The sequence below is a fragment of the Chaetodon trifascialis genome, chromosome 2 (genome assembly GCF_039877785.1).
Source record: "Chaetodon trifascialis isolate fChaTrf1 chromosome 2, fChaTrf1.hap1, whole genome shotgun sequence".
Taxonomy (NCBI): domain Eukaryota; kingdom Metazoa; phylum Chordata; class Actinopteri; order Chaetodontiformes; family Chaetodontidae; genus Chaetodon; species Chaetodon trifascialis.
The window spans coordinates 8,706,181-8,720,898 of NC_092057.1; the positions used below are offsets into that span (position 1 = coordinate 8,706,181).

The 14,718-nt window shown below is 44.6% G+C and overlaps 1 protein-coding gene across 2 annotated transcripts in view; it reads left to right on the forward strand.

Moving 5' to 3' along the window:
* The first annotated feature begins 1,239 nt into the window (after positions 1-1,239).
* Positions 1,240-14,718, forward strand: part of LOC139345252 (echinoderm microtubule-associated protein-like 6) — a 29,293-nt gene continuing 15,814 nt past the window's right edge. For both annotated transcript variants that reach the window (XM_070983819.1, XM_070983828.1), the window contains exons 1-19: positions 1,240-1,649; positions 3,976-4,135; positions 4,731-4,829; positions 4,982-5,050; positions 5,489-5,674; positions 5,909-6,044; positions 6,758-6,959; positions 7,049-7,186; positions 7,770-8,026; positions 8,373-8,582; positions 8,983-9,150; positions 9,897-10,003; positions 10,797-10,897; positions 11,036-11,222; positions 11,300-11,405; positions 11,978-12,071; positions 12,358-12,458; positions 13,291-13,493; positions 14,063-14,174. In XM_070983819.1, the coding sequence (XP_070839920.1) occupies positions 1,453-1,649; positions 3,976-4,135; positions 4,731-4,829; positions 4,982-5,050; positions 5,489-5,674; positions 5,909-6,044; positions 6,758-6,959; positions 7,049-7,186; positions 7,770-8,026; positions 8,373-8,582; positions 8,983-9,150; positions 9,897-10,003; positions 10,797-10,897; positions 11,036-11,222; positions 11,300-11,405; positions 11,978-12,071; positions 12,358-12,458; positions 13,291-13,493; positions 14,063-14,174 (2,833 nt within the window). In that variant the 5' untranslated portion in view covers positions 1,240-1,452. The remainder of the gene's footprint in view (positions 1,650-3,975; positions 4,136-4,730; positions 4,830-4,981; positions 5,051-5,488; positions 5,675-5,908; positions 6,045-6,757; positions 6,960-7,048; positions 7,187-7,769; positions 8,027-8,372; positions 8,583-8,982; positions 9,151-9,896; positions 10,004-10,796; positions 10,898-11,035; positions 11,223-11,299; positions 11,406-11,977; positions 12,072-12,357; positions 12,459-13,290; positions 13,494-14,062; positions 14,175-14,718) is intronic.

The following is a 14,718-nucleotide window of genomic DNA, read 5'->3' on the forward strand; positions in this document are numbered from 1 at the left end:
GTCACAGCTAAAGGACCTCTATTAGCGCTGTTCTAGTTCCATTTAAAGGACCTCTGTTAGCGATGTTGAAGTTCCATTTAAAGGACCCCTGTTAGTGCTGATGTGGTCACATTTCATCGGGGGACAATGACGAGATTAAGCTGATAAAAATCTAAATATTTTAGGTATGCTAATATAACCATGAATGAAACTGTGCAGACAGATTAGGAACAATTTCATAACCTATAAAAACCATTTTGGACCATATGCAGAACCTGTTTATTTTGTTTGGGTATTGTTTAATTTATGGCAATTAAAACATTTTAGGTGCTAAAATTTGCCTGAAAATGTTCAGAAATGTTAATTTGTAATCAAACAGCAACAAAATCAAACTCTACAAAAGTATCGAGAGAACGTTTCTACCGAAAATTATTTTAATTGAAATGGTGTCATAATTTAAAAAAAAAAAAAAAATCCTACAAAATTCCTACAACTGAGGGACTTTAATGTCCAGTCATTTACTGCAAAAACTAATGAGCTCAGTTTTATATCAAAACTAAACGCGGCTGTGAAACTCCAATGGGCTTTTATTCTGTCCACAGCCATCTGTGCAGGAAGTGGCGAAGAAATAGCTTTTATTTTGTACAAGTACAAACATTGTCCAGTGTGAACTTTATGTACAATATCCCTTCTTCTCGTCAGGGTCCTTTTAACAAATCTGACTGATTCCTGATCAGCCGCTGCTGCTCTTTAGCAGTCCATCAGTATCAGCCTTCGTCGTCTTTCACCATAGATGACCTCAGTTAATCTTCATGACTTCAACTCATTTCATACTACAAAGTCTAAAAGACATATTTTTTATTGTGAACTTGTAACAGCTGTATGTTTGGAAGGTTTGCTGCTAAAATACGTACGTACGCTGATGAAATTTGACCTGTCATCTCCAAACACTCTGACTCCTCTTTAAAGGTCAAACCTGCAGAATTAAAGGGACAGTCTGACCTTCCATCAGCACCCAGAGGCTGAAGTGTTCAGACTGAAGGATGTAGCACTCTGCTAGCAGTGACGTAGCGCTGATATCAGCGTGTTCAGTTGTTTCAATCGTGAAAAACAAAAAGTACAATTTTAAACTTTGTTATGTGTTCGTGGGGCCGATGCAGTGTCAAAACAAACTTTTGCTGGGTTTTTGCTAACGTTGGTTAGCTGCCATCAGGCTGGAATTATGGAAAGTGTAGTTGGAAGCCTTTAAAGAGACTGCCATGATGGCCGCCAGCTACCATCAGCGTTAGGACGCACCCGCTTTGGATGGACAGGGATACGACTGTTTTTGTGTCCGTACAGGAGAGATTTATTGTAGCAGATGCTACATCACCATCGCATGGGACGAACCTGTTCAGAGCTCGTCAGACTTCCTGGTTTAACCAAGAAGACGTTCTTTTTTTTCTTGGTGGATCTTTAATGTTTTAAGCCAACATGTCGGACAAGACAGCGCCACGCTGCCAGCTGAGGCTGGAGTGGATCCACGGATACAGAGGTCACCAGTGTCGCAATAACCTGTACTACACCGCGGGAAAAGAGGTGGTGTACTTTGTGGCCGGGGTAGGCGTGGTCTACAACACCCGAGAACACACCCAGAAGTTCTACCTGGGACACAACGATGACATCATCAGGTAAGGAGCTGCAGGAAGTTGTGTCAATCTAACAAGCAGCCAATCGTGTTTTCAGCTCGGAAAAGGTAGAAGGTACCACTGTGTTTGTCTGCTCGTCACGCTAATGTAGCATGAGATAAGATGAGACAAATCACAGCAGCTGGTGGACTCATCAGGATACAAGATGAACAACTTCTATAAAATATCTGGTTCTTCAACAAGAAGTCAAGTACACATAGTAAATATACAGTAAATACACATTAAATACACACAGTTGATAGAAATCTGAATCTAATTGTTTCTCATCACCTGGTTGATTGATGAGCAGGAGAGCAGGTTTCTATGGAAACACCAGATGAGCACACACACACACACACACACACACACACACACACACACACACACACACACACTCGGTATGGCAGATGCTGCAGATATTGCTTCAGGCTCACCTGCAGGTCTCTGTGTGACCCAGTTCAGTCAGAGACGTCCTCGCAGAGACCAGTTCAGTCAGAGACGTCCACGCAGAGACCAGTTGGACAGCAGCAGATGGTCTCACACTGTTTGACTCCAGCATCAGTTCATCAGTCCATAAACATACTGTTTGTCTTCTCTTCAGTGCAATAGGACAGTAACAGTACAAACAACAGGACAAACAATAATACAAACAGTAGGACAAACAATAATACAAACAATAGGACAAACAACAGTACAAACAGTAGGACAAACAATAATACAAACAATAATACAACGGTGTATTATCCATGTTGATAACTGATACTTTTATAAACTGTACATGTACAAATACTCGTTCAGTTCCTTGATACAGCAGTATTCAGTAGAAGTACAGTTCACCATGTGACACTGGTCATGGTTTTCTCAGAAGAATATGGGCAGTAGTATTTTGTGAGCAGTAGTATTTTTGGGGCAGTAGTATTTTTATGATCTGTAAATAATGTACATATACATAGTTGATTTTTGTTCTTTAATACTTTGCTGCCTGTAATGACCTAATTTCCCCGGTGTGGGATCAATAAAGTCTTATTAAAGATAAATAATCAGCTGAGTTGTTCGAAGAGAAAACAGCAAACATTTGCCGGCTGCAGCGTCTCAGCAACTGTGGTGAAGGTGGTGGTGGTGTAGGTGGTGGCGGTGCTGGTGGAGGTGGCAAAGAATGTGGATTTCATTGAGCTTCAGACTGTTAGTGTTGAGATATCGAAGTGTCCCTGAACACAGCACAGAGAGCTCAGCTCAGCTCCATCTCATCTTCATTGCGGCACAGTGTTCGAGGCCTCCTGTGGTTCAGGTGAGCGTGAGTGAACACTGAAGCCTCACTCACTTCACGCTCCACAGTCATTGGCCAACAAATGACCAGCTGACGATTAGTGTCTGGGCGTGTTAGTGCAGGTGTTTGGGGGAGGGGGGGGTGCAGGTGGAGGTGAGCTGATAAAGGCTGCTGATGCTTTGAACACAGTCCTTCCCATCATCCTTTGCTGTGCCCTGACAAGCGTTCAGACACCTGCAGGTGATGCAGACAGCAGTGAGGTCCTCATCTCAGACTGCATCTTCAGGCAGAAAACAAAAACTGCAATTCATCATCATCATAATCATCATTATCAGCTGATCCAGCACACTGTCATGGAGATAGTTCAAGCAGCAGGCTCACTGTCTCCATGGTAACGTTGTATTTCCTGTGGACAGGACATTTAATGAGGCTAAAGACACGTTGTCTCTGTTCAGTCTTTCTCAAAGCACCGAGCCTGCAGGCAGTTTGTCTCGTCCAGACGCAGAAATGCTTCATCAGCCAATTGCAGCATGGCTCTCGTGAGGTCACACTGCCTGACGAGCTCAGAGTTTGACAGGAAGTTGAAGACATGATGAGCTCAGCAGAGGAGCAGGACGTCCTCTGGACGTGTCCGGCTTCAGACAGCGAGGACACACAGGACGTTGTGTGTGCATGGCCTGTAGGGGGCGCTCACCACATGTGACAGTGTGTGTGAAGATCTCTGAATGGTCCAGTTTAAACTGGTGTGATCCCAGTCAGACACAGAGCTGAAAAACACACTAAACATATTAAACACATTCAGTCAACGTGTTTCACATTATTCATGTCAAATATTCAATGAACTTTATTTTAAGCTGTTTTGTACAAAATGATTGTAGAAACAGATGATTTTATTTTATTTTGTGTCTTATTATTGTCTGTTATTCATAAAAAACAAGAGGAAGATGAACAGAAAGTAAACAAGAAATCTGATCTGATGCAGATTCACCAGGTTAGTCCTCACGTGTTCTCTCTCTCCTTCTTTCTCTCTCCCTCTCCCTCTCTCCCCTCTCTCTCTCTCAGTCTGGCGATCCATCCAGATAAGATCCAGGTGGCGACGGGTCAGGTGGGTAAAGACCCATTCATCTGTATCTGGGACACCTACGCCATGCAGACCATCTCCATCCTGAGGGACGTCCACACACACGGGGTGGCCTGTCTGGGCTTTGACTCTGATGGACAGGTGAGACCATGCCCCTCTCAAAGGCTTCCAAAGCTGACTGATGGAGTCAGACCTCCACAGTGTCTTTATGTCTCCATGCATGTTCATGTGTTCATGCATGTTCATGCCTTCATGTGTTCATGCATGTTCATGTGTTCATGCATGTTCATGTCTTCATGTGTCCATGTGTGTTCATGTTAGGTTACAGACCCTGACCACAGTCGGCCTCTGTTCATTGGAGACTCTGGTGGGCCCAGGATGTTGCCTTGAGGCACTCCAGCATGAAAAACTCTGCTTAGCTCCACTTACTCACCACACACACACTGAACGCCACACACACACTGACTGAACATCACACACACACTGAACACCACACACACATGGACTGCACACACATACACACTGACTGAACACCACACACACACTGACTGAACACCACACACACACTGACTGAACACGAGTGTGAGCCGTCAGTCAGGTTTATGAGCGACGGCTCGTATTGTCCAATCCTGTGGTTTGAGTGTCGTGGGGGCAGAGCCACGTGCTGGTCAGTGTGTTTGTGCCTCTAAAGTGGATCTAAGGGGTTCTGTCTGTTTCTGTCCTTTCTGTTTTGTAGCGCCTGGTGTCCGTCGGTCTGGACGCCAAGAACACGCTGTGTGTTTGGGACTGGAGGAGAGGACGGGTCCTCGCCACGGCAACCGGACACTCAGACAGAGTACGACCATTCATTCATTCATGCTGATTCTGTTAAGGTGTTTGCAACTGAAACACACTGAAAACTGATGTCCACGCTGACGTCCTGCAGTGTCCCACCTTCATGTCCTCTCTATGGAAACAAAGCTGACTTGAATACTTGCTGTTCTGCAGGTCTTTGACGTGGCCTGGGACCCTTTCCAGTCCAGCCGTCTGGTCAGTTGTGGAGTCAAACACATCAAGGTGAGTTTGACTTGATGTGAAAGTACAAAAACCATACTGTAAGATACTCACAGGTCACAGGTTACTGCAGTAAAAATATGTCATCTTCAAATAGTGATCAGTAGTCAAACAGTTTCCAGTTCATTTCCTGTCAATCCGCTGATCGATTAGTCGATTAGTCAATCAATACTTTCAGCTGCTCATTTATGACAAAACATCAGATTTGCTTAACTCTTCGTACATTTGTAAAAATCTTCACTAAAACTGTCAGATCAGTGTAATGGAGTAAAAGTACATTTTCCTCTCAGATGTGCAGTATAAATATAAAGTAGCATAAAGTGGAAATACTCTAAGACAGTACAAGTACCTCAAAACGTCCAGTGCTGGAACGTGTGTACCGCTGAGTATGATGTGCGTGTCTGTGCTGTGGTGAAGATGACGACGCTGGTCTGTCCATAGTTCTGGACTCTGTGTGGAAATGCTCTGACGCCAAAGAGAGGCGTGTTCGGGAAGACGGGCGACCTGCAGACCATCCTGTGTGTCTCTGCAGCCAAAGACGAGCTGACCTACTCTGGAGCTCTGAACGGAGACGTCTACGTGTGGAGAGGACTCACTCTGATCAGGACAGTGCAGGCCGCGCACGGGGTACACACACACACACACAGAGACACACACAGACACACACGCACACAAACACACACACACACACAGGGGCTCTAGGGGCTCTGGGTGCTCAGGGGGCTCTGGGGGCTCTGGGGGCTCTGGGGGCTCTGGGGGCTCTGGGGGCTCTGGGGGCTCTAGGGTCTCTGGGGGCTCTGGAGCTCCTGGACTGATGAAGTGTCATTTTGTCCTTTTACTTTCATGTGACGTGTTTTTCAGGCGGGGATATTCAGCATGCACTCCTGTGAGGAAGGTTTTGCCACGGGGGGACGAGACGGCTGCATCCGACTGTGGGACGTCGACTTCAAACCCATCACCAAGATCGACCTGAAGGAGGCCGAGCAGGGATACAAAGGTCTGTTTTCAGAGGCGGAGAGTGAACGTCTGAATGTCCGGGTCACTGTTCAGGACTGTTGTACAAAGTACTGTCTGGGATTATGGGCCAGGAGCTGAGGTGTGCTGGACCAGAGACCTGGACTGTATTCACGTAAATAAAGACATTTTTTGAGATTTTTTGAGAGAAGATTTCATCAAACCAAAAAAGTTTTTTTTTTAGGGTCAGTCAACAAACTTTAAAAAGTCCCACACTGCATGAAAGGATCAGTGACGCCAACGAATCTGATTAATGTGTTTGTCTACTAAGAGACAGTTACTCTGCAGCTATATGAGTCATTTATTGTTCATTTTTTAAGTGAAAAAGGCAAATCTGTGTTGACTGTGTTGAGTGTTGACTGAAGTCAGGTGCAGACGTCGCCTTAAGCTCTGGGCAGCTGGAATATATATTTATTAATAATTATTGACCTTTTGTAGACCAAAGAATTCATCAGTAAATCAAGAAAAAGTGTGAAAATAATCAGCAGATTAAAGGATGATGCTCGTAAGTGGCACACAGGTGTATTGAATGTAGAACAACTGCATCAAAGCCTGAAGATGTGTTCAGTCCAGCCAACACACTGATGGTGTCACATTTAATCTGCTGGACAAGAAAACATTCAACTTCATGTGTGAAAGGAGTGAAAGTCAGAGCTGGAACATTCAGAGACACGTCAGGTGCGTTTTCTGTTCCAGGTCTGTCGATCCGCAGCGTTTGCTGGAAGGCTGACAGGATCCTGGCGGGGACGCAGGACAGCGAGATCTTCGAGGTCATGGTCCGAGACCGGGACAAACCGGTTCTGTTGATGCAAGGTCACAGTGAGGGCGAGCTGTGGGCGCTCGACCTGCACCCCAAACAGCCGGTCGCTGTCACCGGGAGTGACGACCGCTCTGTTAGGTCGGTCTGCCACACCTCCTCCGCCGCACCACCTCCGCTGATCAGCTGACTTCAACCCTCACCTGTCTGTCTGTCTCTCTCTCTCTCAGGCTGTGGAGTCTTCCTGACCACACTCTGCTGGCTCGCTGTAACATGGAGGAATCTGTCCGCAGTGTTTCCTTCAACAACGATGGGTCTCAACTTGCTCTGGGCATGAAGGACGGATCCTTCACCGTGCTGCGTGTCAGGTGACCTCAGGGTGGTGTTGCTCGTAAACTGGTTCATCCATCCATCCATCTTCTTACTGTGATGTTTACTTGAGATGAGGAGAGGCCTGTAAGCATTAACCATTACAGGTGCTGACAAGCAGTTCTGGCCTTTGTCCAACTTTGAAATTAGAAATAGAGGGGCAACAGAGCAGTAGGTTGTTCAGGTGCAGCAGCTAATGCTAATTTTTATCAGTCCAGAACAACAACAGTATTCATTTGGATTGGTATAATGAAATCATGTTACTATTAAAATGATAGAGGATCCAGGACTGAGCTTGCTGGTACAGCCAGATGCATAGTTGCCATAGTTTGAGAGCTGTACTTTGGTGTACGCACAAAAAAATGCCTCTGGTTAGAAGAACAACATGAAAAATGATTGAAAATAACCAACTGAAATTTGTTCAAAACCTTGGATTGTTTGATTGATTGATTGATTGATTGATTGATTGATTGATTGATTGATTGATTGATTGATTGATTGATTGATTGATTGATTGATTGGTTGATTGATTGATTGATTTCTTTTTTTGAGGAACTTGAGGTAACAAACCTTTGTCTTCAGGGACATGACAGAGGTCGTTCACATCAAAGACAGGAAGGAGGTGATCCATGAACTCAAGTTTTCACCCGATGGCTCCTTCCTGGCAGTAGGATCAAATGACGGGCTGGTGGACATCTATGCCGTCGCCCAGCGTTACAAGAAGGTGGGTGAGTGCAGCCGCTCCGCATCCTTCATCACCCACCTGGACTGGTCAGTCGACAGTCGCTTCCTGCAGACCAATGACGGCGCTGGAGAACGGCTCTTCTACCGAATGCCAGGTACTGTCTGAGTCTGAGTCTCCAGTGCACTGAAACTCAAACTGTTAGCTTTGATATTATTATGTCAGAGCGATTGTAACCCCACTGTGGGACTCACCTGTCTAGACCGGAGACCTGAACTAAGACTCACCTATCTAGACTGGGGTCTTCACTTGGAACTTACCCTGTCTGAACTGGGGACTTTACTCAGGGCTTACTGTACGTATGTAGACTTGGGACCTGACTTGGGAGTTACACATCTAGACTAGAGACTTTACTTTGGATTTACCTGTCTTGATTCGGGATTTACTCATCTCCCTGATATCCCTGACCTTCTGGCCTTTTGATGTTCTCCTGTGTGCCACAGCGGGGAAGCAGGTTCCTAAAGAGGAGGCAAAGGGGATCCACTGGATGACATGGACAGGTGTTGTTGGGATGGAGGTTAATGGCATCTGGCCCAAATACTCAAACGTCACCAACGTGAACTCTGTGGACGCCAACTACAGCAGCGCCGTCCTGGTGACCGGAGATGACCTAGGCCTTGTCAAACTTTTCAGGTTCCCGTGCCTCAAGAAAGGTTGGTCTGACAAACATTCCCACAAAGAGAACTCTTCCACTCCAGGAACCCGGAAACCTTTTTAGTCACTTGTAGACTTTAGACAGAGGAACCAGGATCTGAATTCAGTTCCTGGGAGCGCTTTATGATGCAGCATTAATAACTATAGGGGCAATCTTGATTTGAGTTTTACCATTTTATGTTGAATGGTTACAAAAGCTGAAGTTGAACAGATTTGATAAGAAATAAAGGATTCATATCCGATAAAATGCTACTGACCACCAGCTCCTGTAGTCGTGCCCCCTTCTGTCTCACCTTGTAATTTCCAGATTTGTGAGTTGTTTCTGACCACTGTTGGACCAAAGTGCTTCATGATCTCCTTGTTTTTTTTTGTAATCTCTGCATGTTCTTCCTCAAACAGGAGCCAAATTCAAAAAGTACATTGGCCACTCTGCCCATGTGACAAACGTTCGCTGGTCCAACGACCTGCAGTGGGTCGTCAGCACAGGCGGTGCTGACCACGCTGTCTTCCAGTGGAGATTCCTGCCAGAGGGTGTCATGAACGGCGTCCTGGAGCCCCTCCTCCAAGGTAACACCAACAAATACTCCATCAGCATTTGTCCTAGACAAATACAGTACTGTCCAACATACTGCCCTGGACTAACACGATGAACCAATTCAAGTCAGTGTGAGGCAGCCACAGCTCAGCCCTTCCTAAAATCAGCAGTGTGTATTCACACTAAATTACAGTATGTTCTCACTAAATCAACATCTGTGACCACATAATTTGTTATCACAAATTTAGCATCTGTAAAATACCATTTCTGACTCTTTCAAACCACCATTGTTATCCCAGATCACCTATCTGTGAATACTATACATTGGGTATTGCATCTGCAAACCTCAGTAAACATGTTTATACTGTTAAGCAACTTTTTGTTATCCCTAAATGTTCCTAAACTGTTATATTTAATAGTATAATAGTAATTATAATAATAATTATCCCAGAACTCACATTTTAGATCATCTTGAATTCAACCCACTATCCCTACAAATATCTACTAACTAACTGTGCATCATTGCAGCCTGTAAATCTTAATCAGCATGTGTGAACTCTTCAGCACCATTTCTGATCCTAGAACTCTTCATCTTGAAACTCTACGCTGCTGTTAGTTAGAGATTTCTGTAAAAACTAAGTGACTCTGCACGTCACTGTACTCGTCATCACGGACGCAGAAAGCCAAACTTTGTCGTCAGATACATTTCACAGAATAAAACAAGCTGTATGTAAAGACAGAAATGCTCATAAAGTTTTGTCTTGCTCGTTGTCTTCAGAGGGTTACGCTGACTCCAACAGCGGAGAGTCGGACTCAGACGTGTCGGACGTCCCGGAGCTTGACTCGGACATCGAACAGGAAGCCCAGACCAGCTACGACCGTCAGGTGACCAGAAAGACAAGTCATATGCTGGAATTTACCTGTCTGTCTGTCTGTCTGTCTGTCTGTCTGTCTGTCTGGTTGTCTCTCTCTCCCTCTCTCTCTCTGTCTGTTTGTGGCAGGGTGGTACAGTGGGAACACTTTTGCCTCACAGCTAGAATGTCCTGGGTTCAATTCCCGCCTCGGGCACTGGGGGGGCATGTCCTCCACCATGCATTCGGTGCCTACTGCCCTTTGTCTTGAGGAAAGGGGCCTTTCTGTGTGGAGTTTGCATATTCTTCCCGTGTTCACCTCAAAAAAAAAAAACTAAAAACATGCAAGAAGATCACCACCTGGCCAAGTGGTGACAATGAGGAAGTAGGTCCCCAGGCGCTGCTGTTGGCTGCCAGCCCACCGCTCCTGGTCTGCCGCGGAGGAAGGACTTATCAGGATGGGTCAAACACGGAGGAATAATTTCACCAAATGACATGACATGTGCATGTTGTGTTCACCGATGCATGGCATGTTGTGTGGCAATTAATGAAGTATGTATCTTAATCTTAATCTTGATTTTAAAGTATAATCACCTGTACTTCAAAACACAAACAACAGCAGCTGTTTATTTATTTAATTATTTGCTGTCTGACAGCCGACACTAACCGGCCATTGTTGCTGCTTCAGATGCTCGTTGGTGACTGGATGAATTGAGCTGATGATGTCATCAATTCCCTACGAGTTTTTAAAATCTGGTGACTTGAAACACAGTCTGTGTGTGAAACGCAGAAGAAGATAACTCTTCCTCATCTGCCTCTGTCTGCAGGTGTATAAGGAGGACCTGCCTCAGCTGAGGAAGAAGCTGATTGGTTCCCTGAAGCGGCAAAAAGCTCCGGAGGAGGGGCTTCGTCTGCAGTTCGTTCATGGGTAAAAGCTTCACCTGAAATGTTTTTGTGACCTTCGTCTTGGTCAGAAAATGAAAAACAGATGTCTGAAAAATGATAGAAAAAGGTTCAAATTCTGAACTTTTCCTGCTTCCTGCTTTCTCTTTCCTGTTTCCTGCAGGTATCGGGGCTTTGACTGTCGTAACAACCTGTTCTACAGTCAGACGGGGGAGGTGGTTTATCACGTGGCTGCAGTTGCCGTCGTCTACAACCGGCTGCAGCACAGTCAGAGGTTTTACCTCGGCCACGACGACGACATCCTCAGCCTTGCCGTGCACCCACTCAAAGACTATGTGGCCTCTGCGCAGGTATGCCCAGCCAATCAGAATGCAGCATGTTAACGTCAGACTGACTGAAAGTTCCTGATTGGCTGTCTGTGCTTCAGGTGGGCAGAGACCCGGCTGTCCATGTCTGGGACATCCAGACTCTGAAGTGTCTGTCGTTACTGAAGGGACACCACAGCAAAGGAGTGTGTGCGCTGGAGTTCACAGGTACTTGCTGCGCAGCACTCCATTTAGTGTCCCTGAACCAGCTGTTGTCCTGAGCTACCACTGGTTGTTCCCATATCGTCATTTGTTGTCGTCGAAACATCACATTTAACTCCTCATTCACCTTTTGCAAACACAAGTTACAGTTTGCTTTCTCTGAATAACACCATGGAATTCTTAATTCAGCATTGCACCAACCGCTGACGAGCTTTGACTAAACGACCAATCAGGAGAGGCGGCAGCACAATCAGCGATGAATGATTTAATAACAGAGAACGTCTCTGAATGTGAACGTGTGATAGAGACATTGTTCACTCGTTGTCTCATCAGATAAAAAATTAAACAAAATGTTTAATTTGTTGAAGATGGAGAAACAAAGTGAGTCGTTTCTGAGAGCAGCTGCAGGACAACATGAGGAGGAGGCTGTGGATCATATCTCACTGTCTCTTGTCTCATTGTCTCTTGTCTCCCTGTCTTTCTGTTTCTCTTGTCTCTCTTGTTTCTCTGTCTCTTGTCTCTCTGTCTCATTGTCTCTTGTCTCCCTGTCTCTCTTGTCTCTTGTATGTCCGTCTCAGCGGATGGGAAGAGTTTGGTCTCCGTGGGAATTGATGAATTTCACTCCATCGTCATCTGGGACTGGAAGAAAGGAGAGAGACTAGCCAAGGCCAGGTAAGCTCACCTGGAAGCCACCTGTCTGCATCACACACCTGGATGTCACACACTTGTCTTAACAGGAAACAGTCTGTGGGTTTCCAGATGTGATGTTACCTTCGTGCTGTTTAAAGAAACGACTGCAGTTTGTCTTTCAGATGAAGACATTCAGTCCGTCAGTAGGAACCAATGAGCTTGTAGCTGACAGCCACAGATATGAAGTCATAGATATTGTTGGCTTGAGTGTGAAGGTGAGATCTGTGGACAGTAATAAACAGAGAATAACGGCCTGACTGTTCTGCAGGGGCCATAAGGACAAAATCTTTGTGGTGAAGAGTAACCCGTTCAGGATGGACAAACTGCTGACAGTTGGCATGAAACACATCAAGTTCTGGCAGCATTCAGGTACTAAATGCCGTTTTCTCTCCTCATTTACCTGAAACACACCTTGATTCTCAGGTGAGAAGGTCACAGTTCATTCATTACCTGTCAAAATAATCATTGTTCTACTGACGCTGAGTTAGCAAAAAGAAGATTAGAGGAAGAAGCTTCAGAACCAAATTAATAAATGAAAAAACTCCACAACTAGTTTGTCACCACTCATGAAATCTTTGTGACGTCCGTCCTCCACTTCGATCCAGACTTCAGACGTTCAAGTTCCCCTCAGGATGAACTTCATTGATCCTCTAGCACCATCATCAGGTTAACATGTTAATGTGTCCAACACTTTGGTTTGACAAATATGTGCAGAGTTAAAGACGTTCTGCCTCAGCTGGACCAGCTAACGTTAGCATGCTAACACACTGATCAGGATAAACATTACGCCTACTTCACATTAGCATGTTAGCATTGTTATTGTGAGGATGTTAGCATGCTAATGGCCTCGTAGAGCTACTTTTCTTAACTTCATTTCTAAAATATTGAATACAAAACACAAGCTAAAAACAGAGATCAGGATGTTAAAACCAGGAATTATAACAAAAACAGAAATAATAAATTATCATTAATAATAATAAAAGAATAAAAAGAATAATGTATATTATATTATTATAAGTAATAAGAAGTCTATTGTTTTTCTGCTAGGCTAACAGTTTCCCCCTGGTTCCAGTCTTTGTGCTAAGCTAGGCTAAATACGTCCTGGACCTATGTCTCTAAAGTCCCAGGGTGTTCTTAAAAATGTTGTGTTCACTGTAACCTTTAATCCACCAGCGGCAGACATTCCCATTGTTGCCTGCAGGTGGCGGTCTGACGTTTAAACGAGGGATTTTTGGGAACCTGGGGAAGCAGGAGACAATGATGTCGGCATGTTATGGTCGATCAGAGGACCTGGTCTTCTCTGGAGCCACCAATGGAGACGTTTACATCTGGAGAGACACGACGCTCATCAAGACCATCAAAGCCCACGACGGCCCCGTGTTCGCCATGTGCTCCCTTGACAAGGTAACACCTGGAACACCTGGAACACCTGCGTCAGAGACATCACCCAGCCATCGCTTATCTCAGCCATCACTTATCTGTACCTGTTAACTCTGCATCATCATCTAAAAGAGGATGAGGAGGGAGATTCTCATATGGATGATGATGGAGAATTAGAACCACTACGACCTCATGAGCTACAAAGAAAGTTATAAGTTTTAATATTTAAAGGGAAAAAATCCTGTTTCCCAAAAGTCACAATTATATAAAAACTACATTTCTAATTTTAATTTTACTACAAAGGTCAGAATTCTATTAGAAAAACAGTTTTTTATGTAAAAGGTTTGTACTAATTGAACAAGGAAATTATAATATTACAAGAACAAGTTCTAATTTATGAAATAAGGCTGAATATTATGGGATAAGACAAAGTAATTATAGGACAAGAATAAACTCATAAGGACTAATATTGTTATGAAACGTGGAAAAGAAGTTTACGTGGACGTCGATATTGTAGATTATGAGACATAAACAGACTGAAGACGATCGCTGTTGCTTTGTTTTCTGTGTCCCGTGATATGTTCACTGTCCAGGGTTTTGTGACGGGGGGGAAGGACGGCATCGTGGAGCTCTGGGACGACATGTTTGAGAGATGCTTGAAGACGTACGCCATCAAGAGAGCCGCTCTCTCTCCGTCGTCCAAAGGTTTAATTTTTTTCTTTTTTTATGAATCGTTACCGTCTCTGAAGTGATGAAGAGTAAAGGATGATTTTACAGTTCACTTTAAGATGATGAGTGAAGACAGGCAAACAGTAATAACAACAGCTCATGATGAAGGACCAAAGTTATGAAGAGCAGTCCACATGTTTCAGAATAGAGTCAAAGAGGAGGCAAAGACACCGCAGGAGGTGAATTAGAGTCACAAACCTCCCTCCTCCTCTGCCTCTGCCTCAGTCAGATGTGAACTCACAGACATGAAACACATGTTGATCTGGTTCAGAGTGACATCACTTCCTGTGGAGATCATTATCTCTGAGGATCCAGAACAAACCTCCAGAAATCCACTGAGAAACCAGAGAAGAAGACTGCAGGACTGATGATCTTCATATTTTTAAGTTTTCTTCAGGATCGCAGTGATCCAGTCTGTACATCCATGAGTACCCTGCTAACAGCTAACTGCTAACAGCATCAGCTAACAGCAGCAGCTAACAGCATCAGTTAACAGCATCAGCTAACAGCTAACTGCTAA